The sequence below is a fragment of the Verticillium nonalfalfae genome, assembly GCF_003724135.2.
Source record: "Verticillium nonalfalfae strain VnAa140/NRRL 66861 chromosome Unknown scaffold_16, whole genome shotgun sequence".
Taxonomy (NCBI): domain Eukaryota; kingdom Fungi; phylum Ascomycota; class Sordariomycetes; order Glomerellales; family Plectosphaerellaceae; genus Verticillium; species Verticillium nonalfalfae.
Genome location: NW_021167241.1, coordinates 132,242 through 159,169, shown reverse-complemented (window position 1 = coordinate 159,169; position 26,928 = coordinate 132,242). Strand labels below are relative to the sequence as shown.

Below are 26,928 nucleotides of genomic sequence, written 5' to 3'. Positions count from 1 at the left end.
AGGGGATTTGATTGAACCAAGACTTCCAAACTGATTTTAGTAAATTTGACGACAACTGACTGATAGAAATACGCCATGGGACAACACAGACTTTCTTTATCTCAGTTTTTGTATACACAGACGGCGATCAAAGACAAATTACATTACGGCTGGGTGCGCAAGTAGACACGGAATGCCCTGTGGGAGCCGCTATCATCCCTCCAACTTTCGGCGTCATCATGGTTTACATCTCGGCTACTTCTCAGCGTCGATACACCGAGGTTGTCACGAGTATTCATCCCGTGTTTCATGACCGATCCCGACATTCCAGCGGTCAACGACGGCTGATTTACTGATGTTTTACTTTACGACGCAAAGTGGGTTGATCTGTCAGATACGGTTGTGAGCAGGCAAAATGAATGTAGTCAGAAGCCCCGCGCAGGAGCTTGGAACTGAGACGACGGGGCCCCGACATACCGCCACCCCTGCAGGTGAACCCTCAGTAAGACACGGAAGAGCGGGCGCTTTAATGTCTCGATCACGCCCTGTAGGATCTGCATGAGAAGCAAGAAAGAAGTCGTCTTCAAGTATTCGCTGGCCTTGAAGCTGAGAGACAAACATTTCCCTCCAAGCTAGCAAAATAACGTGTCGATTGATAAAGTCAGAGTGGCTCACACGCAGAGAAAAATTTCTTCCCTCAAGTCATCCTCAGCGTTTACTGCGAGAAGCATTTTCCAACGGATTCAAATTCCAATCTTTCACCATGACAGTTATTAAATCATACCTTAGTTCTCCCGAGTTCATCTCTCACATAGGTGGTGTTCTTCTGGCCATCGCCAGTCTCTATGCCTGGAGCTTCTGGACACGAGAGGCATTCTATCCTGGGTTTCCGGTTTACGGCTTCTCCAAGAAAAACATATCCTTGTCCTCGGCAAAAGAAAAATACTTGACTGATGGGAGAAGGATCCTACTAGAAGGGGCCAAAAAGGTGATTATAACAGACAGAGTGAACTAGTTTAAGACACTGATCAATTTCGCTAGTTGAACACATGCTTTCAGGTTGTTACTGCCAATGGGCCACGAATCATCTTCCCTAATCGCTATGTAAATGAGTTGAGAAGTATCAAAAGCCTTTCTCTTAGTGAGATCTTTCGAAAGGTAAATTTGTTGCTCTACTAATTGGCTTGCAGAGCAAGATAAATAACAATTGACAGGAGCTCTTTGCCGATTACCCCGGATTCGATCCTATCAGACTTGTGACAGAAACCGACGTTATTCCGACCACAGTTAGGACCAAGCTAACAAGCTTTCTTGGTATGTATATCCAGTTGAGGAGCCCACTAAGAAAACTCGTACGCACGATCGTGCCTAACCAGCTCATATGACTAGTCCCTGTGTCTGGAGCACTACGAGATGAGTCTGCGTATGCAATCGAACGCCTGTTCGGAAGCTCTGACAACTGGGTTTCGTTTGATATTCACACCCATGCCACTGGACTCGTGTCCCGCCTTTCTACCCGAGCATTCATGGGAGAAGTGCTCTGTCGGGATGACGAGTGGCTGACCATTGCAGCTGACTGGACCATGGTGCTGATGGATGCGGCTAGAGCACTGCGTATGTGGCCTGGCATCTTCAAGCCCATCATACACTGGTTTCTCCCTGAATGCAGGCTGCTACGCAAGACGCGCAACAAGGCGACAATAGTTGTCGAGAGAGAGCTTACACGACGCAGAGAGCGGGAGCGTGCCAGCAATTCTAAGCCGTCGACAGTCAAGGTGGGAGATACACTCGGATGGATGCAGGAAGTTGCAGGTTCAAAGAACATTGATCTCGCCGGCGGACAGCTCGTGTTGACCTTTGCATCAATCCATACAACGTCGGACCTATTGACAAAGTGTCTATACAACCTTAGTGCGCACCCGGAGTATCAAAACCTCCTCCGGAAGGAGATTGTTACTGTTCTGTCGGAGAAGGGCTGGGACAAGACATCTCTGTACCAGCTGAAGCTTCTCGACAGCTTCATGAAGGAGACACAGCGTTTAATGCCCACCTCAGTGCGCTTAATGAATCGTGTCGCACAACAAAAGGTCACCCTCAACGATGGAACCATAATCCCGAAGGGAGCTATTCTCAGCATTATCCAGGATAGGCTCTTCGACCCCGAAGTCTATCCCGAGCCACAGAAGTTCGATGGATATCGCTTCCTCAAGCTGCGATCACAGCCAGGTCAGGAGGCCCATTGGCAGCTTGTCACGACTAGTACGGACCATACGGGATTCGGCCATGGCATCCACGCATGCCCAGGCCGATTCTTTGCCGCAACAGAACTAAAAGTTGCGCTGTGCTTCCTTCTTCTACGCTACGACTGGCAGCAGGATTGTGACAGCGACACAGCCCCGACATTTCAGCATGGGTCCGAGATTATGGCAAATCCTGATTTCAAAATCTCATTCAGACGCCGACAGGAAGAAGTTGACATCATGAATCTTGTCAAACACGTATAGAAAGATGGCTTTACGTGTCAAATTGCGGGCGCTGGTTCCTAAGTCTACGTACGGCAGATGTTTAGGACTGGGTTTGAGTTCCACGAGGTTGTTTCTTTTTTGGTGGAATGATTCTTCCAAATGCATCGTGAACTTATTACTGCGGCTTGGAAAGCATCAATCCAAAAGTGAAAGTAATGAATGTGTTACGTCCTTCGATATTTGCTCTGCATGAAAAATTTAAACCGTGACACTATGTCTTGAATGATTCAACGTAATGCCTATGTGACAACTAAGGGTTTTCGATCTATACTTGCGCATCCGCAATGAGCGGAATCCGAGAACATTTACAAAGTTTGGCTATACATAATATAATCCCAGGTGTCAGGGCAGAGCAGTCCATTTAGACGATTAACGTACATGCTGGTATATTGCTCAAACAACGGTTAATGGGCTACGCGTCGTTAACAAATTCAACTGACATGCCACAGCCAACTCTTGCCGTCACAGAATGATAAGCAGCACAGTGACCGAGCTGTCTTGCTGCGCATTTCCTTGGGGCTCTTTTTCTTGTAAGAGTCTGGCGATACCGGCTCAACCACGGCTCTTGCCTCTAATTCAATCCAACTGTTGACGCGAGACACAATTGCGATAGAAAAACTCCGGAGAGGGAACCTCGTGTGTACGCCGCGCCAAGGATCCTACAGCAGGGATCAAATTGCAATCACAACCGCAATGAGATTGGAGACAAGATCGAAGTAAAGCTGAAAGACAACAAGAGGGATGGGATGTTCGACGCGAGCAATGAAAATGACGCATTAAAAAAGGGGGAGTCATCAATTGTTTCGCCACAGACTGAGAACCCTTTGGTTGCCCTTCATTCACTCACGAACGTAGGCACTTTCATGGTACTACAATATCGTGTCAGCAGTGTCTCATGTGAGGAACATTTGCAGCATATACCCGGCCACTCGTACCACTTCCTCCTCTACATAACTTGTCTCTCGGTTTCATCATTTCGGCCTAGAACCCGGTTCTGGATTTTTGAGTGCCCGCTGGTAATCGATGTGTTTTCGAAACCCCGAGCCGCAAACATGGATCATCACGGCGAGCTGGCCGAGTAGCGGCCGATGTGCGACGTGAAATTTCTGACCGCCACATGGATAAATCACTGTGTACGAATGTAAATTGGCCGAGTATCGGCCGATGTGCGACGTGAAGTTTGTGACCGCTACATGGCGGGTTAGAAACCCACTGCAGGACATTTGAATCGATTGCTTGTCGAATCCCTGACGTGGATTATATTACGCAGGTGAGGCCATGTTTCCCGACCCACTCCGAATCAGTACTGTTTCTGATGTGCTGCCTTATCTAAACGTGTCAAGTGGCTGGTCTGCGCCCTCTACATGCCAGTCTGAGACACGGGTCGACCCGTGTATGTCTAGCCCATCAAAACATCACCGCAGGGGTAGTAGCCCCGTCCTTGCTTTGAAAGAAGCTACCCTTGGCTCTGTGGGTCGTCCAAGACTCTACACAGCGCATCAGATACAGATGACAGCTCAGAAAGACTAGCTACTGCGGCGCTGACTGGGAATCGCTTCGTCGTCGGATATTCCGGACCCAGACGATTTCTTACCGCTTTTCTGGGGCTTGAAATTGTCACGGGGTACGTATGCGAATTGCGCAGCCACCGCAATGCGGCCATAAACTGACTGACAGCACACTCACAGGTTGACGTCTTTAGGTCTTAAAAACCACGTAAGTTGATCCATCACTGAACAACACAGGGTTGCATCATGATCACCACTGAGTCTCACGGGCTGAATTGCTTGAAGTTTGTTGTTCTTCTCGACTTCTTGGCCATATCGTTGGTAACTATGATGCAGATCGTGTAGCTGGACTGCAACAGTGTAATGAAAATCCTCTTGATATCATTACATGTTCGTCAGTGGAAGACGTTCCAATGTAACAGCCATGTCACGTGTTTTTCTATCGACGACCACCCTGTTCATTGGAATGTATGGAAAAGAATATACCATTGTAGCTGACCTGCGTCGCATCTCAAAACACTATTCTCGGGATGTCGACTTAGCGACTGGCCATCTACTGGATCAAGAAGTCGGAGGCCAAGCCGTGATTTATGACCAGAGCCAATCTAAGTGTCTGGGGGAGCTGGAATGGAATCGAGAATTGACTTCAGATCCAGTTCAGTCAAGCGCTCCTTATAATACACAGTGATTTCAGGATTTGACATAGTTTCGGCTCCAGAAAAGATAGTTGTCGGAGAATTGTCCGAGCCTTCTCTGCGCCAATCGAAACGCAGAAGTAGATGAATCAGTATAATCTTGATCTCGAGTGATGCGAAAAACCTTCCTGGACAAGAGTGGTTACCATATCCAAAGCCGGCTTGGTGTATGTTCGTTCGTACAAGCTGATGATGGGTCTCTTCTCCAGGCCTAGCACGTAGTTCGAGGAATCTGTAACCGTCAAATTTTGTTGCTTGTGGATAAATCTCGTCGTCATAGAGACGACTTGGTATAACGCTGATAAGGGCACCATTCGGTAGTACTGTGCCATCGTGGAGCGTTATTTTCTTTTCAACAAGTCGATTCATAAGCGACAGCGATGCTGGTGCTAGGCGTTGCGTCTCCTTCATGAAACTGTCCAAGAGACGCATCTGAGAAATGCATGTTGGATCAAAAGACTGTCCACGAAGCGTATCGAGAATCTCATTCCGCAGCAAGTCTTGGAATTCGGGAAAGGTGCAGAGATTGACCAGAGTTTTGGTAAGAAGGTCCGATGTCGTGTGTAACGATGCGAATGATAGAAAAAGCTGGCCGTCTCCTAGATTAAAGTTGGTGCCCTTTGCGGCAGCCCTCATCCAGCCAAGAGAGTTCCCGATAGAAGACTTGGAGGGCGATAGTGCGTCTGAAAGCCCAACCTGGGCTTCTATTCGCGTGACTTCATCGTCGATTATATTCCTTGCATCTCTCGAGACCCGACGCAGCGCAGTACACTCAGGTAGAAACCAGTGGACAATAGGCCGTAGAACTGGCGTCCACATACGCAATGCACGAGCGGCTATCATCAAGACTATGGTATAGTCCGTTGTGATGGCTAACCAGCGCTTGTTCTTGACCATTTCTGGCCCCAAGAAGATCCTTGTCGACAGCATGCCTACCAAGCCAATGCTGTGTTGCTTTTCGTCGTATTTCCGCCAGCCGTCGGAGTGCTCGGTGGTAAAGTACATTTGATCAATCCCTGTAGCCGTCTCCTTGTGTAGGATAGTAGCAATTGGGCCTGTATTTAACGTTAGCCAGCTCGTTCTCATGGTCTGAAGCCCGAGGGCTCAGTAAACACATCTCAATACCCAAAGAATTGGTCAGGTTCTTGCGAATGGTGTCGACAATGATATCAGAATGCATTAATGCCCTCGCAGCTTCGAACCCAGGAATATGAGAAAAGAGGTCCTGGTGAGCGACTTGAGTCAGTCTTTTCCCTGTTGCAGCAGTGTTGTTCTCTTACAGTAGCGATCAGGCGCCGCGCCGATAAATGCTTATGACCTTTGAGTTCATCTGCGTAGTTGCTTGGCAGTATAAGTCGTGGTCCGTTGGCTGATACGATTTGAAAAACTCCATTGATCTGGATTTCTCGCTCTTAGCTGTCCTGGTTCATTCAAGGGGTCAGACAATGTTTTGGCTTACTTTCGCTGCTCCGTCAAACAATATTCGGCGTGCATCCGTCATGAACTTTTGCTTGGCATCATATAGGCTGACACTTTCTTTCTCTACACCATAGACCTCGAATCCTGGGTAATAAGACTCGGTCTCCCATAGACTCCATGAGATGGCGAAAGCTAGAATTCCTGCAAGAGCCACTGCTTGGTATAGGTTGAGGTCGGTTATGACTAGCTTCAAGTGCTGCAACATGATGATAGCGCTTATGATGGACAGTTGTTGGGCTAAGTGCCGGAACAGCAGAAAACATGGGCGGTGTTTAATACATGACCATCTACAACACCTTCATTATTATTCACGGCAAAACCCACCACTTCAACGGCACGTAATAGTCAGTCAGTCTTCGTCCCACATAAGACTGAGACATCGCCTCTGTCACGCAGCGCACATTCCACTTCAAACGACAGAATTCAGACAGCACCTCCCGCACGGCACGTCCCGCACAAAACATTGGTCCCATTCATGCAGCGCCAGCCGGCGGTGAGTGCCGAATACCTACCGAGTCTCAGACAGGCCCGACTACGAGCAGCGGTCCCCTGTGCTAGCGAACATACGTATTCAGGTCGATATGGCCATCGGAAACAGATCGACCTGGCGATTGAAATCTTTCGAGTGACCAACAACGACAGACAGTCCAATCTCTTCTCCTTCGCGGATTATCATCTCTTTTTCACACGACGACGGTCGGCACAGATTTTCAGTACATTTCACAGACATATTGCCCCACGGTACACGACCATGGCCTTGTTAGGCTGGATCTTAGTGACAGCTTCTATGGTGGCCCTCTGGATCAAGGTACTACGGCGTCCTGTGCTCCCAAAACACGCTCCCAACTGGTGGAGCGGTCACGACTGGCCATTTCTCGGAGCAACTCGATTTTATACAAACCGTAAAGACCATTTTCTAGACGGCTTGCGTAGCTCTTCTACCGGGGCATTCAGCTTTTACATTGGCCGCAAACATCTTATTGGGCTTTCCGGACCTGTCGGACGGAAGGTGTTCTATGAGACTAGAGGGCTAAGTCTCGCTGCAGGGTAAGCGCCAGAGAGCCGCCGATTAACACAAGAAATATAAAATGGTCATATCAGCGTCCAACATTGACCGTGTTTAGCTCTGCCGACCTGATCACTGGTCACCCTTCCTCGTCCGAGGACATGGACAACTTTGTGAAGTGGTTCAAGAAGACATTTCTTGTAGTAATGCGAAAGGAACGAACACGCAAAAACGTTCATTTACTTACAAACGACGCCCAGTCGCTGCTACAGGAGCTTCTGCCTGAAATCTCAAGCTGGGGAGTTTTCGATCCTTTTGATACAATATACGAGATCATCTATCAATTGACCATTAGGATGGTAGGGCCGACAGAGATAGCACAAGATGCTAAGCTCAGGGCAAAGTCATTGACCATCCTTGAGTCTATTGAGCACTCCAAGTCAACCATGAGGGTTGTGTTTCCTTGGCTTCCAACAATCATGCATCTCAGGCGAACACTGCGGAATATTCAGCTCGGAATGCTGCTTCATGGACTGATTCGGAAGAGACAGAAGTCGGGGATTAGAGAGGATGATACGATGCAAACCCTTCTAGACATGGGGACAAGCATGCGCAATACCATTGGCGTAGGTGAAACTGCCCTCCTGATATTCGACCACCTTGGCTTACATCTTTTGCGCTTGGCAGTTCGTCATTGGGGCATTGTTTGCAGGCCAGCTGAACACTGGCATCAACGCCGCCTGGGTATTAGTCAAGTTGGCCCAGAATGACCATTGGACGGCTCGGGTCCGTAACGAAGTTGACGCTGTTGCTGTCAGGTACAGGAAGTATCATGGCCAGCCCACTACCGAAGTACTTGGGTCTCTCACATTGGACGATTGGGAATCAGAATTTCCCAACATCGGCTTGTGCTTCCATGAAAGCATTCGATTGGCATTGACCGGAAGCTCATTTCGAAAGAACATCTCTGGGCAGGATATCCCAATTGGTAACTCAGGAGAAGTCATCCCCCGCGATGCTTATGCAGCATACCTTCACGATGAGCTTCATATGAACCCCGATGTCTACCCCAATCCTACTGAGTTCGACCCCGGGAGGCATCTGGATGAGCGAGGCGAGGGCAAGAATGTCCCTCATGGCTACATCGGATGGGGTTCCGGCCTACACCCATGCAGTAGGCGAACATCAAGCACACGACGCTCGAGAACGGTTTGCTAACTTGTAATGCAGTTGGCATGAAGATTGCCAAGACTGAAATGACCATTGTCTTGGCGTATTTCATAGCCATGTTCGAATTTGAGCTATCTGACAAGCATGGCAACAAGATCAATAGCGAGCCTTGTCGGATCAATCGCAATGCAGAGCTTGCGGAAAAGCCACGTTCTCACATATATCTTCGCTACAGACGCCGGTCGGCGTGAACAATACGGGTTCAAAAGAAGGACTTTTGCCTCGCAGATTACTTAGTAATAGCTAGAACAACGGGGAACGAATGCCGAGTAGAACTCTTAATGCTATCTCACAGAGCTGATTGTATATAAAAGCTACTTAGCTTCTCTTACAAGCGCTCAAATGCCTTCTCGGAGGGATTGGCTAGCCAAAATGCATGAACCACTTTGAAGTTCAACTAGGTGCCATATCCGTAACCAACCTCTATGCTAGGACATATAGTATACGATCCAGTTGCACTCATTCCGGGTGTTAGCAATCTATCAGACTTGATCATTCGTTATGCTTCGTAAGTGCAAGGGATAGTCTCACAACCGAGACACGGGATTAGGTCAGTTTTGCCGATATCCGCGACACCCCACCCTCTCTTCACGGCGCCGATGACGGGAGACAGTCAAGAGGAAGCTCATCGCATGAAGTGTCAAGCTCCGCCCTAGAAATGTCTCAAACCCTTGATTCACACATGTCTGAGAAGTATGTTTCCAACAACGGAAGGGAGGATCTTCGATCGAGCACACAACTCGATCTCGATAGAAATGAAGGGCTTTAGACGGATTGATCCTGCTCTGCAACGACACCGAAGGTTCCTGCTAAGGGGTATCTAATTTGACCTGATTTAAGGCGAAACCATCGTCTTCATCCTCTTCTTCGTTTTCAACTACAGCATGGCTTCTAAATCTCAGTCTGGGTTCCGAGTACTCGTTGCTGGCGGCGGCATAGCTGGCCTGACACTTGCGAACTGTCTGGAAAGAGCAGGCGTAGAATACATCTTGCTTGAGGCTCATGACAACGTTGCGCCTCGCGTCGGTGCCTCCATTGGACTGCTACCCAACGGCTCCCGTATCCTTGACCAATTGGGATGCTACGACAAGATTCTTGAAGAGACTCAAGGCGTACGGATCACCCGGTGTCTTGACCAGGATGGCAACGTTTTTCATATTTCCGACGGAGTCCGTCTTCTGGAAACAAGGCAAGAAGCTTCTGTAGGAGTCTTTGACATGTTCAACGTGCTTACTGACATGTGAGCTAGGTTTAATTATGCCATCAGTTACCTGGAGCGCGAAACTGTTTTGCGAGTGCTGTACGAGAACTTGCACGACAAGTCACCCATCCAATTGTCGCGCCGTATCATGCGTGTAGACCACAGTGGCACGGACGGCGTTGTTGTGCATTGCCAGGATGGGACCATCGTCGCGGGCGACGTGCTCGTTGGTTGTGACGGGGTCAACAGCCTCGTCCGTCGAGAGATGTGGAGGCTCTCGGAGCAAGACAAGCCGCAAGCAACACCTGAGTCCGTTCGACATGATCTGAAGGCCGAATTCCAGTGCCTGTTCGGGCTGTCGACCAGGACACGGGGCGTCGACGCAGGCGAAATGGATGTTAATTTTGCCTCTGGCTTCTCGACGATGGTCATCGGCGGCAAAGATGGGAGGGTCTTCTGGTTCGTCTTTGCGAAGATGGATAAGACGTACACATCACCCAACATTCCCAAGTACTCGTATCAAGATGCCGTCGAATTCGCAAACGAATACATGGACTTCACCATCAAGGATGGGCTGAAATTTAGCGACCTGTGGCAGTCCAGAACGTCCGTTACCCTTGCGGCAACAGAGGAAGCTGAACTGAAGGAATGGACGTGGGGCCGTATTGCCTGTGTTGGCGACAACGTCCACAAGATGACGCCTCACATGGGTGCCGGCGGCAATGCGGCGATGGAGTCTGCCGCAACCCTGGCAAATGAACTCAGGAAGCTGGGGCAAGCTGCGAAAAAGACCAAAATCGATCTCGAAACGGTGCAGAGGCATCTCGAAACGTACCAAAGGGGGCGGCGCGATCGCACGAGCGCCGTGTGTGATGCGTCAGCCCAACTGGCTCGGCTACAAGCTCTTGATTCGGTCGCAAACAAAATCATTGCGTTTTGGATTCTTCCAACAGCCGGCGACCTGCTGGTTGACGTTAACTGCGACATGATTATCGGAGCAGCCAAGCTGGACTATATTCCCACGCCCGAACGTTCTGTTCAGGGCACGATGCCCTTCAACCCCAGTCTCGGACTTGGCAAGGGCGAATCGAAACTCAAGAGAGGCTTCGCAGGCCTCCCATTACTTGCACTTTCTCTTTTCGGACCGTGGTTGGCCGAACCATCGAATCTCGCCATGATTGACAAGCTCACCCCGCTATTCTTGTCGTACGATCATGCCAGCAATAGTATCAGAGCTTGGCCGTATACTGGTGTCTTGGCCGCCTCATCTGGTCTGGACGTTATGCGCTTCCATCTTGATTTTGGCATCATTTGTGCAGTTGTGCTATTCGAGTCCTCCAGAAGGGCCAATGTGTTGACGATATCTTCTCTGTGAGTTCCGAGCTCCACACGGCCGAAGCATCTACTAACCTTGACACCAAGACCGATTGCCTTCTTCTATTGCCTTCAATCCTTCAAGATTGTTCAAGTCATGGGCGTTTACTGTTTCGCGCACTATGTGCAGAGTCCTATTGAGAACTTCCGCGCCAAGGACATGAGACTAACGAACCGAGCCTATTCTGGTACAGTTCTTGTCACCCTGCTTGTGGCCTATTATGTGCCACTGGTCACCGCAATTATGCCAGTCTTTAGCATCACAACTCGACTTACCTGGGGATACGTGTTCCAGTACTTCCCTTTCTCCATCTCTATACTACAGAATGGACTCAAGCACTTGTTCCTGGAAGATGTCATGGACGAGGACAAGATCCGGGCCCCAGATGGCGATTTGTCTTCGATTGGCTTGACAATCTATACATTTGCCTTGTTCGCGTTTGTCGCAAGAGTACTGGCGCTCATCGGTACTCTAACATCACAGGTCCTCTCGCAATCCTCTGACATGATCCTCATGACAGAACTCGGAGGATGGGCTCAGCCCATTCGCTTATTTGAGATACATGCTATTTTTGCAGTATTGCTTGTTTGGCTTCTCTACTTGTTTTCGGACCTGAAGCGAGCTGAGATCGTGCAATGGAGCTGGCCGACTCTTCTCGTCTGCATCGCGGCAGCCCTCTGTCTCTTCGGGCCTGGCGTCACTGTCGGTATGGGGTGGCTGGTACGAGAGCGGCTGCTTGCGACAAAGAGCCATAAGGACGCTATTGTTGATACCGAGCTCAAAAAGCAGGCTTTGTAGATCTTCACGTAGTGCTCGCAGGGAATTTGGAACTCGTTGTGGGCAACTAGACAGAACTCTTGCTCCATCATCATTGTCTGCTCAAGTCATACTGAACCGAACTCGATCAGGTCAAAAAAAATGTGGTTCGATCAGTGCTTGTTCATTCGTCCTCTTCTGTGGTAGGAAGCACCAGCAGTCTCCTCTGGTCACTAACAGTACCCTAGTCAGAATAGGTTCTTCCTGATGACGAGGGATATGGAGACTGACGACCTCCGTCTCGACTTGAGAAGCAAGAAGGCCCAGCTGAATGTGGCAACAAGCCGGGCCGAATGTGCTGTACGTACAGCAGGTATTGCTTCCCGTCTTTCCATGCAGTGATGGGCACTCCCGGTCCGATAAGACATATCTTGCGATCACCTCGGAGAAACAGACAGATAACAGCTCACATGAGCCAGGATCGAATGAACACCAAGACACGGCCGACATGGGTACGAGCCGTGTCTGAGAACATCTTCCGGGATGTATGGCATCAGCGACGCTTGAGTGTTGTCAATTGACTCAGGCGAAGGTTTTGGTATACCATTTATCTGTCAGCACAGCCATGCTTCAAGATAATGTTAGAAAGCAGACCTCTGTTGCGAGCTCATCAATCCTCATCATTCGTCTACACCGCGGAAAAGTAGCACCTGACAACGATGTTCAATTTGTCTGACAAGATGTCAGAATCAGAATTCGGCAGCTGGGGAGCCAACATGGCATCACAAAAAGTCCCACTTTATGCTTTGTTCACAGCCTTTTCGTTATTCGCAGTCTTTGCCTACCGGACCATGAGCAAAGAAAGGCCGCTCGTGGGGTATCCGATGGCTTCTATTCCAGGTAAAAGTGCCAGAGAGAGCTGGCTGCTTGACGGAAGGAAGCTTGTGGAAGAGGCAGAGCAAGAGGTGCCGGAATATCTTAGTTTCCTTATCAATGATCATTGGGCTGACTAGCCTCTATAGTACGATGGACCTTTCCAGATTATGAGTGGCACGGGGCCGAAACTCATCCTTCCAAACAAATATGCGCATGAACTACGAAACCACCCTTTCCTGAGTCTGAATAAAGCTTTCGTTCAGGTCTGATGGCTCGCCTTCGAGTTCTCGAGATGCCGCGTACTGACCGAATTATCAGGACTTTTTCACCGAGTACCACGGATTTGAGCCATTCTTGGAGGGGACCCGCGATGACGGCGTTATCTCAGATACGGTGCGAACCAAGCTGACGCAATCTTTGGGCTTGATCACCGGAGATCTGGTGGACGAGACCAATGTTTCCATGCCCCACATCTTTGGGGACAGCACAGCGTGGACAAGCGTACTGCTCAAGGATGCCATCCTCAACCTTGTCGCTCGCCTGTCATCAAGGGTCTTTCTCGGCGAAGAGCTGTGCAGAAATGAGGAGTGGCTCAGGATCGCCAAGAGCTATGCCGTCGACGCCTTGACCGCAACCTATCTGATGCGAATGGCCCCAAGCCTCCTGCGTCCTATTGCGTACTGGCTCATCCCGCAATGTCGAAGGAGCCGCCAGGCGGTTCAGAGCGCGCGCAAGCTCATCGACCCCGAAGTGAAGAAGCGGAAAAAGCTAGTGGATGATGCTCTGCAGTCTGGCGCCAAACCGAGCAAGATATCTGACGCCATTGGCTGGATGTATCAAGTCGCTGCCGGCCGGCCCGTCGACTTTGTTTGCGCACAGATGCAACTTACGCTTGCCGCTGTTCACACGACCACGGAAGTTCTCACACAAGCCATTCTGGATCTCTGCGAGCGCCCAGAGCTTGTGCAAAAGCTACGAGATGAAGTGATCGAGGTGTTGGGTGATGAAGGCTGGGCAAAAACAAGCTTCTACAAGCTCAAACTCATGGACAGCTTTTTCAAGGAAAGCCAGCGGTTTACTCCTCTGGTCTCAAGTAGGTGCTACGCATGGGCACTGGAACTGCTTCTAACACGTTTACAGCAGCCATGAATCGTCTGGTGGAGAAAGACATAACGCTCTCTGACGGGAGGTTTCTACCAAAGGGCGTCCGTATTAATGTCCTGACAGACTTCAGGAACCCGGAGAAGTATCCCAACCCGGATGAGTTTGATGCAATGAGGTTTGTTCCCATGCGACAGGGTCAAGGCAGCGAGAACGCTTCGCAGTTGGCATCGACAAGCTCTGAGCATACCCTTTTCGGCCATGGCCGACACGCTTGTCCCGGTCGATTCTTCGCCGTGAATGAGATGAAAATCATTTTGGCTCAGTTTCTTCTGGAGTACGACCTGCGCGCTGAGGAGGGGCTTACCAAGCTTCAGCCACAGGCGTTCGAGACTTCCATTGGCGTCAACCCAGCGGTTACGATAGAAATTCGACGGAGAAGTAAGAGCGCTGATGTCGGAATTGAGAAACGACAGTGACAGACTACCGAGTTGTCTTCAGGTTGTCTTCAGGAGGTTACTTGACAGGGACGAGGTATTACTTTGGGGTCGAATCAGGTCTACAGCGTACCCAGCCGCGAGGTTTACGTGGATACACAAGGCCTGTTCATATTCAGTGATTTTACATGTATTTGGTCACCCCCAATAACACCAATATCGATTTATTTCAAGGAGATCAAACACATTGCAGTAGTAGACGAGAAAGTGGGGGACAACCGTTGCACTGTTCGCCTGGAAAACAAACCAGTCGGTCCAGCACCTTTCATAGTCAAAGGATAGACAGTCCAGCCCAGGGCTCACATCGACATATCCGGTTGGACTTTAGTACTGTGCATTAGGCTCGGATGCAGAGAGCACATTATGCCGCGTCCAGGGCGGGCTTAGGTAAGAGTGAAGGTTGAGTGAGGCGAGGGAATGCCTTGGTCAGCTGCTCAATATATGTAGTGGTTTGTCGTGCCTCGACGTGGTTGACAAGCTTGGACATGTGCGGTTATACGTGGCTTTGGCGCGCACATACCCATCTCGACAGGCGGGGTATTACTGGGCGGTCAAACGCAACATACAATCCGGGAGAGAACGCAGTGTTCACTTGCGGAGTGATTCTGTTGCACTTGAGCTGGCTTAGCTACGTCATAGGTGATTAACAGCGGTTAAGTGGACGTATGTGGAAGCTTGTGAAATCATGTCTGATACCTGGTCTTGGTACCTATGTCTGTGACCCGATCGGGCGAAGGATGTAGCATACAATGCTTTAAATATGGACTCAAGGCCTGGATTTGAGGAAAGCCTCGGTTCATTCCTTACTCCCCTTTCCGCGCTGTGTCGAAGTAGGCCGTGGACGTCTTCGCGCCGATCTTTCCACCAAGAAAAAGAATTCATGACCATCAGGCAAATCACCGAGAGGCCAAGTGCCATTTGCCTTGAACCATGCAAGTGCTTGGAGAGGCTCGTCGTGGTCAACGTAAAATCCGGAATCAACACATGATACCATGTCATCGGTGTTACATGAATCGAACAGAGAACCGCGAAGCTTCGCTGCTTGGATATATTCGATTGGCGAGGCTGCCATCACACCGGCTGCATGAGCTTGGGCAAAATCCAAGGCGACGTCGGCAAAGCGGATGTCTAACGCGTTTGATTAGTACCGATCCAAAAAAAAAAAAAAAATCATGGACGGCGCCAACGTACCTCCGACAGCTTTGGCAAGAGCTTTGCACGCCGCTGGGTGGGAACTCATGATACCGAGCGCATCGTCCTCAGGGTCGATCATGTGCAGTAGCAGCGTGGTTGCTATCTGTCGTTGCCGATAGTCGCTGTGAACAACCAGCTGAGTGACCCAGCATACCTGACGTCCCGCATGTTTCCAGCGGCAGGCAAAAGCATTGCCAACCAGGGCTCCATCGATAGTTACCTGCATACAAGAGCTTCTCGAGCCGTCTGGGAGACATTGAGATCGAAGACGAGCAGGGCTCATCTTGACTCGGCTACCTTCTCAGCTGTCAGTAGTGGAGGCGTGAATCACCACGTTGTCTTACCTGGTTTTCCAAACCCGTTCTTGCCCCAAATACCATAGTGCTCGCTAAATAACTTGGCCGCCTCCTCCAGCATAGTCTCCGTGACCTCGGCACCCTCGAATTTCTTGAAAGTCGTGGCCATTGTACCTGCGCATGTTTTCCTACGCTTCGGGTGAGGATCTTCCACTTCGAAAGTTTGAATGGCGATGTGGTCGGAGAATCGCACTCTAGAAGCGGTACGATCCATGGCGACGGCTGAGCCAGCAGTGTTTTATCATCATGTCTGTTTTGATCGGGCAGGCTGATATGGTTCTGCACCTTCCTTCCTGTCCGTGTAAGAAAGGGCGTGAGGGTATGCCTGCCGCTGGAACCAGACACGGCGCCCCACTGCACCTACCTTATGGTACGCTACAGTGGATACAAGGCAGGTGCGTCATTGGGAAAAACGCACGTGTCATGCTGAGCTAGCTGGGTTTTTGGAATCCGGGAGCCGGAGCTGGAGCTGGTGGAAGCTGGGGAGCTGCACAGGCAGCGACAAAGTGGCAGCTCTTTTGTGACGGTCAAGCAGGCAGACGACTTCGCCCTCCCCATCAACAACGACTGGCGAGGCCACGTAGCTGTACAAGAGGGGCCCTCGCTGCGCGACACTTGTTCGGTCTGGACAAATATCCACACGTCCGCTGCTAGCCAGCCCGCCCCCGTCGCTCTTGAGATAGACTGCACCGTCGAAAATCCATCGTCATGGTGTCCTTCTGGCCCTGGAGGGTACGTCTTCCAACTCGATGGGCACTTCTCCCACGTTCATGACTGACCTGCCACCAGGGCGATGACTCCTCCCCGGCTTCGTTCGAAAAAGCCCTCTCGGCTCTGTCCACCAAGACTGCCGACTCCCAGGCGCGCCTCGAGCGTGCCCGCGCCACGTCCCGCCGTGTGCGGGTGCTGTGGACGCTCTACCTCTCCTTCGGCTACCTGATCTATGCGATTGTCCAAATCCTGGTCGTGGGCACCAACAACATGCGCACCCACGAGTGGGCGGGCGTTGCAGGAGGTCCGGTCGTGTAAGGGTCCCCCCCCTCTTCGCCTAGAAGAGTCTGCGCCCAGGTAGACTGCGTGAGCGCTGCTAACAAATGGATCTCCCCTCCGCGCAGCATCTTCCTGACGAGAACGGTCGTCACACTCTACTTCAACTTTCGGATCGAGAGGCTCTCGGTGCGCCTCAAAGAGCAGCAGGACGAGCGCGCCAAGACGATCCAGAAGCTCAAGGACGCGACCAAGTACGACTCGACCATGCAGCTTCTGGAGAAATACGGCGGCGAAAACAAGACGGACAAGGATGGCAAAAAGGCGGACAGCAACCAGCAGAACCCCGGATCCAAGCAGCAAAACGAGCAGCAGCAGCAGGGCCAACACGGCAACAGATCTGGTCGCACTGCGTTGCCTCCTCCCCCGACGGCCAACATTCAGCGCCGCAACGGACCCGTGGGCGTGGCGACCTCCGGCACGCACCAGTCTGGTCACGGCGATTCGCAGTCGGGTGCGTCGGCGCCGCTTACCGGCCTCGAGCCGTCGGCCGAGTTTGCGCCCAACGCCTACACCCAGCAGCCGCCGCAGCACTATGCCCAGCAGGCCGAGCTCACGACCGACTCGTCGCACTGGTATGACCGTATTATGGACCTGCTTCTTGGCGAGGACGAGACGGCGCCCAAGAACCGTGTGGTGCTCATCTGCCGCAACTGTCGACTCGTCAACGGCCAGGCGCCTCCGGGAACCAAGTCTCTGGCAGAGCTGGGCATGTGGAAATGCATGTCCTGCGGAGCCGCGAATGGCGAGGTGGACGAGGGCAAGCGCATCGTCGATGAGGTGCTCAGGTCAAAGGTAACCACGAGCGAGGTCACGGCGGGCGAGGAATTCAAGGAGGAGGAGGACAGCGAGGAGGAGACGCCCGAGATGGTGCAAGTTGGCAAGGACGAGGTTGGCCCCGACGGCCAAGCGTCTGGAAAACACACGGCATCAGGCACCCGCAAGCGAAAGGGAAAGAAGGGCTAAACAGGCCAAAAAGCGCCCATGTGCGACGTCTACCTACTCTCTAAGACAGATGAGAACAATTCCCTTGACGAATGAAAAAAGTACATTCCTGAACACAAAATCAGCTGCTTCTTCGTCTGAGATATCAAGTGCTCTGGGCGATCAGGGTCCAGCTGTAAAGCCACACTTGGTTCTAAAAAAGGTCTGCACTGCCACAGCCGCTCCCAGGCACCCCCATCAGCAGCACCAGCGCCGCACGCGTCCAAGCTTTGGTCGTCCGTGCTCCCCCAGGGTGTCTGGTGCGACGGCCAACAGCGAACAGCCTGGTCTTCCATTGCTTCAACAAAAGGGATTCCTTGTCCTCAAGGAGCAAGCCGCCCAACACAACGACCACCATTGTGTCGGCCTCTTCCGTACGGCCCCGAAAAATTTCGAAGAGATACAGAGGACGATGCATAGTCTCTAGATACCAAAAACACTATTCTTCAACACCCATCGACCAGCCCATCTCGACCCGCGCATGGTGTCAAGCTTCTGAGCTGAACGAACCCCTGCGCCGGACATCACCATGTTCCAGGTACGCCTGTTCAACTCTCTATCTCTCCCTCTCCCTGCCTCTCTTTCCCCAATTCACGAGCCTCGCGCCTGAGCAGACGCAGACTGACCAACCGTCCCAGCGACTCAAAGCCTCGATCGACCGCACGATCGCCGAAGAGCAAGCTCGCCAAAAGCCTGACCAGCCCCCGGTCCAGCGCACCCCCTCCACCTCCCGCGGCGGCGGCTCCACGGCGAAGCAGCGCAACCGGTCTCAGAAGCCCGTTCCCGACCTGCCCGCTGACGCCCCCGCGAACCCAGACCCGGCCGTCTTCGAAGCTGCTTTTATCCTCGACGACGGCGAGGAGGCCAGCCGCGCATCGACGCCCAAACCGCCCGGCATGACGGCCGACGAAAAGACAGAAGGCGTCGAAGAGCTCGGCGCCGCGCAGCAGCAGTCCAACGGGGACAAGGAGAAGGACAGGTCTGATGGCGCGGGCCAGGCCGATGCGCCGCAGGAGCTGAGCCCGGAGATCCGTAGCAAGCTGCGCAAACTGGAGAAGCTCGAGAAGACCTATCCTGGTAAGAGACGACCCCCAACACACGGCTATCCGATCTTCCTCGATATACGGTCCCTTCCCATGCTGACTCGTGAGCAGAGCTTCTGCGGTCGTACAGAATCGCCCACAGCCGCGCCACTTCGATCGAACCTTTCGAGCGAGCTCTGAAGGAACATACGAGCGTCACGTCGATTAAGGAGCCTGAAGCTCTTGTTGAATACCTCGACTCCCTGAAGCAGAAGGAGCAGCTCATCATGGAAGAGTACAAAAAGGTCTCGATTGAGAAGGACGAGATGAAGAAGAAACATCAGGCGACCGAGAGGGAGCTGGCCGAGCTGAAAGACGAGGTCGCCACTCTCAAGGCCAACAGTCACGCCACAGACGGCCCAGTCAAACCCCAGACTGAAAGCAAGGAGCCCGACGCCGCATCCGACCCGACGAGCAATCCTTCGTCAGTCAAGTCCCCCGTGCAGTCCGTCCTCGGCATCTTCTCCCCCAAGCAGAAGCCTCAGGCTCTCGAAGACGACAAGCCCGCCGAAACTGATGGGGGAGACTTCTTTTCCTACGACGACGAGGTTCCTCAGATGCAAGCCGACGTCAACGCCAAGACCGAAGAGATCGAGAAGCTCAATGCCGAGGTGACCTTGCTGAAGCAAGAGCTCGCTGTTGCCAAAGAGTCCAGCTCTGAGCTCGTTCAAAACCTCGAAAAGTCCACCCGTGAAGCCGGCGAGCTCCGCGACTCAGCCGCTGTCACTGCTACACTCAAGACCCAGCTGGAAGCCAGAGACTCTGAAATCTCCTCCCTTAACAAAAAGCTGAAAGCGACACAGGCCCAGCTAGAGGAGACCAAGACCAGCCTGTCGAAGGAGCTCGACTCACTGCGTGCATCCTCCAAAGAGTCACAGACAAAAGCCACTGAAGCTGTCAAACGTGCCGACAAGGAGCATGCCGAGGTTGAAAAACTTGCCAAGTCCAAGACTGAGTCAGAAAAGAAGATCAAGAACCTCACCGAGTCGATCGACGACTTGAAGAAGCTCAAGGCACAGGATGTAGCCAAGATTGCCGAGCTCACCAAGAAGCACGCTCAGGCCGCACAAGTAACCGCGAAAGCGCCGGCCCCTGCTACGCCTGCTGCTCCTGCCGCTCCAACAGCCGTGCCGGCTGCCGCGCCTACGACCGCCTCCGCAGCGTCAAAGAAGAAGAACAAGAAGAAGAAGAAGGGTGGCGCAGCAGCAGGCTCGGCAGTAGTCGAATCTACAAGCGAGCCTGTCACCGAAACCACAGAACCCACTGCAGCTGTCGCGGCTGCGGCCGAGGACCCAAGCACCAGTTCTGCCGAGTTGGAGGCGGAGATTGCACGTCTCAAGGACGAGGTCACGCTGCGTGACGCACAGATCGAGCGTCTCTCGAAGCAGCGCAAGACGGAGGAGGATCTCACCGAAGAGATTGAGACGCTCCGAGACGAGTTAACTGACATCGGACAAGGTCACGTCGAGTCTAAGCAGAGGATCAAGGAGCTCGAGGAGGAGAAGGCCACACTCCAGGCCAGAATCGAGGAGCTCGAAAGGGAGATTGGATCAGCGACGCACGATGCCGAGGCCCAGGTCAAGCTGCAGAGCGAGTTTGATGGTCTGCGCAAGGAGTACGACAACCTCAAGATCAAATCAACAACTCTGCAGTCAGATCTGAGCGCCGCGGAGCAGCTTGCACAGACCCGCTACAAAGACCTGACAGACCTGCGTGAGGTGTTGCAAAAGGCTCAGCCGGAGATGAAGGCTCTTCGACAGGACTCGGCTGCTCTCAAGACGACCAAGGAAGAGCTGGCGACTAAGATAAGCGAGCTCCGCAACGTTGAGAAGCGAGAGAAGGATGCCAAGACCGAACTGGCTAAGGCACAGCGGTTGACAACAGAGCGTGAATCAGACATCAAGTCACTGCGAGAGAAGCTCAATGCGGAATCAAACAGTCGAGTTCGTCTCGAGGATGCACAGCGTGTGGCCGGGCGAGACCTACGCCGATCTGAGGCCGAGAAGGTAGAGATCAGTGCCCGAGAGGAAAAAGCGACTCGCGAGCTACAGGAAATCAAGGCCGAGGCCAGCAAGTTGAGGCCGCTTGTGAAGGAGCTTGAGGAAGAGGTCGAGAAGCTGCAGTCGGAGAAGAAGTCGCTACAGAATGAAGCAGCCCTCAAGACACAGCAATACACCAACGCACAGAGCCTCCTGGGCAGCATGCGCGACCAGACGGCTGAGTTATCGACCCAGCTCAAGGAGTCACGGTCGCAGTCGGAAGCGTTGGAGGAAGAGCTAGCCGAGATTCAGAAGCACCTATCCGAACGCTCTCGCGAAGCGGAGCGCATGCGCGGCATGCTGGCCGACGTGGACGGGCGCGCAGACAGCAAAGTGCGCGAGATGCGATCGCGCATGGAGGCGGCCATCGAAGAGCGGGACAGAATCGAAGACGAGTCGAGCACACTGGCGCGTCGCAAGTCACGCGAGACGGAGGAGCAGAAGCAGAAGATCCGCGAACTAGAGCGCGAGGTCAAGAGTCTGGCCATCGAAAAGGACGAACTGGAGACGAGGGAACGCGACTGGAGGCGACGACGCGAAGAGCTTGAAGGCGTCGAGGAGAAGACTGAGGCAGAGCTGACAGAGATGCGGTCGGCCGTTTCAGATCTACAATCAGCCCTAGACGCATCAGAGCAGCAGGTGCGGGAAGCGGAGAAGCAGAAGACGGACCTCCGAAGGCTGTTGGAGGAGTCAAGGCAGCGTTTCGAAAAGGTGTCCAAGGACCTCAAGACGGCACAGACCAAACTCGGGTCCAGTCTCAGCTCGGAGCGCAGCTCGATGGATTCGTCACGGTCAGGGGCCAATGGAGCTGCGGGGCCTGGCGGCGCCGACAACATGTACCTGAAGACGATTCTGCTGCAGTTTTTGGAGCAAAAGGACAACAGGTTGAGAGAACAGCTGGTGCCGGTCCTGGGGAGGATTCTGCAATTCAACAAGTGAGTACCAGGACCCGCTGATGAGCGCTTTGAGGTTGGTGCCCATTACTGACGAATTGGCAGGACGGACGAAAAGAAGTGGCGCGATGCTATTCAGCACATCAACGTGCGGTGAGGTTGAGACGCCAAAAAGAAGGACGGGGGACCGTTTTTGCCATGACTTTGTCCTATCTGCTCATGTAGGAATATTGCTGAGACCATTCGTGACGTCGCTTCGAGCCGTCCGTGTATGATCTAGGGGGGAAGGGATGGGGCGCTTTGCTAGGCACTGGCATGGAGCTACTGACGATACCTAGCTCAGATGAATGAATTGACTGGAGACCGCCGCCAGCGCGGGGGCTATTTGTCGATGCCAATGCTCGATGTGCGATGCGGACAGCGTGATGGTTAGATCATTGCAGAATCAATGGAACTGGGGAGTCGGACCTTTCCCTCCGACACGGGCGATGTCCCTGCCCGATGTACCAATCAGGGTAGCTGATCAGGGCTAATCCCGGCCAGAAGCAGCAAAGAAGGGGCAATGGACAGTGGATGCGTTGTGTGCCAATCGCTCCTGGTCCCAAACGCCAACGCCTCGTCATCTCAAGCGCGTCTCTCCTGCCGTGGGAAGGTTCGATCCAGAGCGCTGTCGTCATGAGGACGTCTCGATTCTAGTTCTCTCTGCACATGCCCGCTAAAAGCCGTCATCATCATGAACAGGTCAATCCGCCCACTTCCGTCTTGGGAGGCTGCCAGTAGCGGATATAAACACATATGTACCATTTCTCTAGAACGTCTCATTGATAAACATGTTCCATTTCTCAACTCTTCGTACCTTGGCCGTCTGCTCCAAAGCTCAGCGTACCTTATTTACCAGCGCCCAGTGCTCCCCAGAACCACCATCGACCAGAATCACCCACTTCCGAGCATCCACGAAAGCTACATCTACCACTGTGCTCGCCCCTAAGCCCACATCATCCCAGCAACAGCGGACAATGTCATCAGCGAAGACCGCCGGCCCCGAGGGCAACAAGCTCTTCACGCGCGAGCATCTCTTCGACCTGTCCGAAAAGGTCGCGCTCGTCACAGGCGGCGGCACGGGCATCGGCCTCATGGCCACGCAAGCACTGTCCGCCAACGGCGCCAAGGTGTACATCACCGGCCGCACCCAGGAGAAGCTCGACAACGTCGTCAAGACCTACGGCCAAAATATCCGCGGCGAAATCATTGGCATCCGCGCCGATGTCTCGGACAAGGAGAGCATCAAGGAGCTAGTCAAGGAGCTTGAAACGCGCGAAAAGTGCATCTGCATCCTCGTCAACAATGCCGGCATTAGTTCCAACTCGTTCGAAGTTGAGGCCGACTCGGGCAAAGAGATGAAGAGCAAGCTCTTCGATGACAAGGCCGCTGGCTTTGAAGACTGGCTATCGTCGTACCAGACAAACGTGCCCTCCGGCTACTTCCTGTCGACGTCACTGCTGCCGCTGCTGGAGAAGTCGACCGAGACGCACCCCGGCTGGTCGAGCACCATCATCAACATTACCAGCATCAGCGGTATGATCCAAAAGTCCCAACACCACTTTGCCTACAACGCCTCCAAGGCTGCCGCCATTCATGTCAGCCGCATGCTGGCGCACGAACTCTCCCAGAACAGCGTCAAGGTCCGCGTCAACAGTCTGGCGCCCGGCGTCTTCCCCAGCGAAATGACGACTGGCGACAGCGCCGACGACGCCCAAAAGAGCCAGATCCCCAAGGAGAAGTACGAGGCCAAGGTGCCTGCGGCGCGTCCCGGCAAGGATGAGGACATGGCGGGTGCCATCCTCTTCTTCGCCACGAATCAGTACCTCAACGGCCAGAACGTGGCCGTCGACGGAGGATATACCTTGCAAGCCGGTCTCTAGAGGTCTAAAGAAATAGTGCTCTTGATGTTGGATTAGCGTAACGAGGAAAATAAACACTTGGATCATGATTCATAATGATAATGGAAAAGGAACTGTCAGACCTCCCACCCGTCACATTGTCGCAGATTCCGCACACCCCACTCCCCTTTTTTCCAGATAAGGCCTGTCCGTTGCAGTGCATGAAACCCTGGGCGCCCGAGTCGGCAAGAAAACGCCTCGAATGCGGGCTAAAATGGTGCCCGTAAGCTTAAAAATTCGTGATGGCCTCACGCATCAGGCACTGATATTAGCCCAGCGAACGGTGGTTGGCAATTGAACCCACTCGGGGGGCTTACTTGGCACAAGACCAGCAAATATCCGCCAGTACCTTTCTGCAAACAACCCGACTTGTTTGACTTCTCACAACAAAGTCTGTCTCGATCGCAGTTTCTCTGGACCAGGAACAAACTCTAAGGACCAGTTGGCACCCGTTGGACGGTGTGGTTGGCTCGCTTCGACTAGACATACCACGCAGAACATCAGCAACAGCATTGATTCGCGTGAATGATCCGTTGGACGAAATGAAGGCAATGGGTTTTGGCGCTTGCAATGCTTCACCTCAGACACTGTTGTGGGTTTGTTCCTCGCGCCGCGTCAAGTCGAAGAACACTAAGAGAAAAGAATCATGGACCAAAAACGCCCATTGCCGAAGGAAGAGGAAAATCCCAGACGGTCCACATGGCACCCGCATGGCATGGCCCATGCGGTGCCTGGCGCTGCGATGCGACACCGCTTGAGGAGGGGGGTGTCGGCGATCATAGGGCTGAACCTGTGCCTTTTTGGGGCAAAGGGCGGGGTGGGCACTCGCGCTGCGAAAGCGAAGGGGGCACTCGTCCCAGTGGCCCCGAACGTTGGAATGGGGGTTGCGCTCGTTACTGCACTGGGAAAGGAGCGCGCTGTCAGCCGGGGGGGCTTGCTGCTCTTCTACCCGCCCAGCCACGGATCGGATCGACGGTGCATTTTAATCTGGTACGATACGAGCATCCTGGCAACTTACTCAGACTGCATGTCCGGTTGAATGAAGAGGCTCGGGACAATCATTGGCATGGGTATGGGTTACAATTGCATAGATTCAGTGTTGATCGAATGAATTGGCGACTGATTGCCGCCGACTCTTCAACTTCCGTTCTCCCTCGAGAATCATGTTGAATACCTCGAGAGAAATAGTTCCTGCAGCTACAAACAATAAAAAGCCTTTCCAAGGACCCTGGAAATCAAACCCTCCTTCGGATGTATATTTCTTCGGCTGCAGGCCGCAATCTCTTCTCGAGGCTATCAAACGCCAAAAACATGCATCTCGCTCACTTCCCAAGCCACAGAAAAGCGGGGTATGTCCGAGAAAACCATATTCCATATGCCCAAACAACCAACAAGTGAAGAAAAATAAGGAAATGAAAAATGGAGTGAGGGGGGTGACAAGACTGGGGAATCAGATGTATGTCGCACACTCCGGGTATCATGGTGATGAGAATCCCTAATGCTGGACGTGACCATATCGTCATGTGGTGCCGAATGAACCACTGCCTGACCTGGCAGCTTGTGACAAAAGAGAGGAGAAAAGACCATGACCTCGAACACCACATATCGGGCTGCAGAGCCCTGAAATATGGAGCGGGTCGAATAAGGAAAAGAAACAGGCAGGTCCCGTTGTCGCTGAATGCAAAACCAATCATTGAACGTAAGATTCGAGTCGTGAAACGGTTAAAAAATGAATCCGTGTGCTTGTAGAGAGGAGATGGCAACCGGCAGAGTATACCGGATCATCCACCTTGCTGCTGCTGAAGAGTAGCCGGTTTACATCGAGGAGGCAAAGGGCGCCATCCACTTGATGTCCAGCCAGCCAACCTTATCGAATGCTGTCCAGAGTTTGGATGCCTTGTTGACGTCAATCTTGCAGGCTTGCTGAGCATCCGTCTTGCGGAACTCCTTCTGAATTCTGGCGCATTCGAGGCGACGGATGAAGATCCGACGCTTGCTGGTGAGGTATGTAGCGCAGTCGAGTCGCAGTGCTGCTGCCAATGTCACCTCATCGGGGTGAAGGTGGTGAGCATTGGGGTCATTGGAGAGATCGACCGCGGTGCCCTTCCAATCCACCTTCAGACTGTTGGTCTTGTCGGGAAGAGACGAGAGTGGCGGACAGAGATCAGGCAAGGATGCGAAGTCGCGATCCTCACGATTGGGTGCGACGATGCGACGGCTAGGTTCCGGTGTGGCGCTCGTGACCCGAGTCTTCTTGGGTGTCGGGTTGGTTGGGCGAGCCCTGGCGACAGCGGGGGCCGGCCGGGGGCCATGAGCGGGCTTGACGACACGGTCGGGCTTGGCAGCAGGAGTCCTCACGGTCTTTGTGGCAGACACTTTGGCGGACAGCTTGGTCGACTTGGCCGGAGCTAGAGCAATGTATCGTTTGTCTGCCCTGTTCTGGCTCGTTTTCCTGTCGAGCACCAACTGTTTCTTCTCCCTCTTCAGCCAACCTTGGGGATCCTTGCTGTACATCTCAATGACCTTCGATCTGAATTGTAGAACCAATTCGTATTCCTCACGTCTGGGTGGTGGAGAACGGCGGAAAGTGGTCGTGTCTCTGGAAGCGATGTGCTCATCGACGAGGCGCCGGTGAGAGGCAGTCTCATGTGCAGGGAAGAGAGGCTGCTGAGGTGGGCTCAAAGACAGGTCGTCGCGAGGGAAAAGAATGGGATCCTTTTCGGTATGGCTTGCGGCAGCTGCGGCAGCATTGTTGTTTGCGGCTTTCGTGAGTGGCGAGACTGGTGGCGACATGGGCATCCTGAGTGCATCTCCGGTAGCTTCCTGCGCAGGCGTAGCCATTGGGCTGACCTGCGCAGAGTGATTGAAGCTGTCGAGAGGAGTCGGATCGGGTGGCGACATGAGACTGGTGAAATCGAAGCCCTTCTTAAGGGCATCGGCGGTCAATGCCGCGGAAGTGTGTTGGTGCGCGCTGCTCATGGTGACGATGGGGAGGCGATGTTGAGAGCGAGGAGTGTAAATCGAGGAAGTGTGAAACGGGAAAATGAATTGGAAAGGGGGGGATCCAACGAAAGATATCGCTGTGGGTAAAACAACCTCCGAAAGGTAAAGAAGGTGCGTGATGAGTTGTAGAGGTCTGGATGAGTGTTTGTCAGCTGTTGGGGG

At 52.8% G+C, this 26,928-nt stretch overlaps 8 protein-coding genes across 8 annotated transcripts; 6 read left to right on the top strand and 2 right to left on the bottom strand.

The window, feature by feature from the left end:
* Positions 1–1,505: 1,505 nt before the first annotated feature.
* On the top strand, positions 1,506–2,483 carry D7B24_002461 (uncharacterized protein; the record flags this gene model as incomplete). The annotated part of the gene is made up of 1 exon (XM_028636668.1): positions 1,506–2,483. One exon carries the CDS (start codon positions 1,506–1,508, stop codon positions 2,481–2,483), a length of 978 nt encoding a protein of 325 aa, XP_028497614.1.
* A 5,317-nt stretch (positions 2,484–7,800) lies between these two features.
* D7B24_002460 (uncharacterized protein) lies at positions 7,801–8,613 on the top strand (the record flags this gene model as incomplete). Its single annotated transcript, XM_028636667.1, has 3 exons — positions 7,801–7,818; positions 7,880–8,366; positions 8,423–8,613. 3 exons carry the CDS (start codon positions 7,801–7,803, stop codon positions 8,611–8,613), a joined length of 696 nt encoding a protein of 231 aa, XP_028497613.1.
* A 949-nt stretch (positions 8,614–9,562) lies between these two features.
* Positions 9,563–14,210, top strand: D7B24_002459 (uncharacterized protein; the record flags this gene model as incomplete). Its single annotated transcript, XM_028636666.1, has 6 exons — positions 9,563–9,624; positions 9,672–10,994; positions 11,046–11,792; positions 12,003–12,114; positions 12,949–13,723; positions 13,771–14,210. 6 exons carry the CDS (start codon positions 9,563–9,565, stop codon positions 14,208–14,210), a joined length of 3,459 nt encoding a protein of 1,152 aa, XP_028497612.1.
* A 1,539-nt stretch (positions 14,211–15,749) lies between these two features.
* D7B24_002458 (uncharacterized protein) lies at positions 15,750–15,992 on the bottom strand (the record flags this gene model as incomplete). Its single annotated transcript, XM_028636665.1, has 1 exon — positions 15,750–15,992. The coding sequence occupies one exon, from the start codon at positions 15,990–15,992 to the stop codon at positions 15,750–15,752; it is 243 nt and encodes an 80-aa protein (XP_028497611.1).
* A 494-nt stretch (positions 15,993–16,486) lies between these two features.
* D7B24_002457 (uncharacterized protein) lies at positions 16,487–17,791 on the top strand (the record flags this gene model as incomplete). The annotated part of the gene is made up of 3 exons (XM_028636664.1): positions 16,487–16,510; positions 16,568–16,803; positions 16,894–17,791. The coding sequence occupies 3 exons, from the start codon at positions 16,487–16,489 to the stop codon at positions 17,789–17,791; spliced, it is 1,158 nt and encodes a 385-aa protein (XP_028497610.1).
* A 547-nt stretch (positions 17,792–18,338) lies between these two features.
* Positions 18,339–21,980, top strand: D7B24_002456 (uncharacterized protein; the record flags this gene model as incomplete). The annotated part of the gene is made up of 4 exons (XM_028636663.1): positions 18,339–18,347; positions 18,448–18,886; positions 18,964–21,865; positions 21,929–21,980. The coding sequence occupies 4 exons, from the start codon at positions 18,339–18,341 to the stop codon at positions 21,978–21,980; spliced, it is 3,402 nt and encodes a 1,133-aa protein (XP_028497609.1).
* An 859-nt stretch (positions 21,981–22,839) lies between these two features.
* D7B24_002455 (uncharacterized protein) lies at positions 22,840–23,745 on the top strand (the record flags this gene model as incomplete). The annotated part of the gene is made up of 1 exon (XM_028636662.1): positions 22,840–23,745. The coding sequence occupies one exon, from the start codon at positions 22,840–22,842 to the stop codon at positions 23,743–23,745; it is 906 nt and encodes a 301-aa protein (XP_028497608.1).
* A 1,833-nt stretch (positions 23,746–25,578) lies between these two features.
* On the bottom strand, positions 25,579–26,742 carry D7B24_002454 (uncharacterized protein; the record flags this gene model as incomplete). The annotated part of the gene is made up of 1 exon (XM_028636661.1): positions 25,579–26,742. One exon carries the CDS (start codon positions 26,740–26,742, stop codon positions 25,579–25,581), a length of 1,164 nt encoding a protein of 387 aa, XP_028497607.1.
* Between the last annotated feature and the right edge of the window lie 186 nt (positions 26,743–26,928).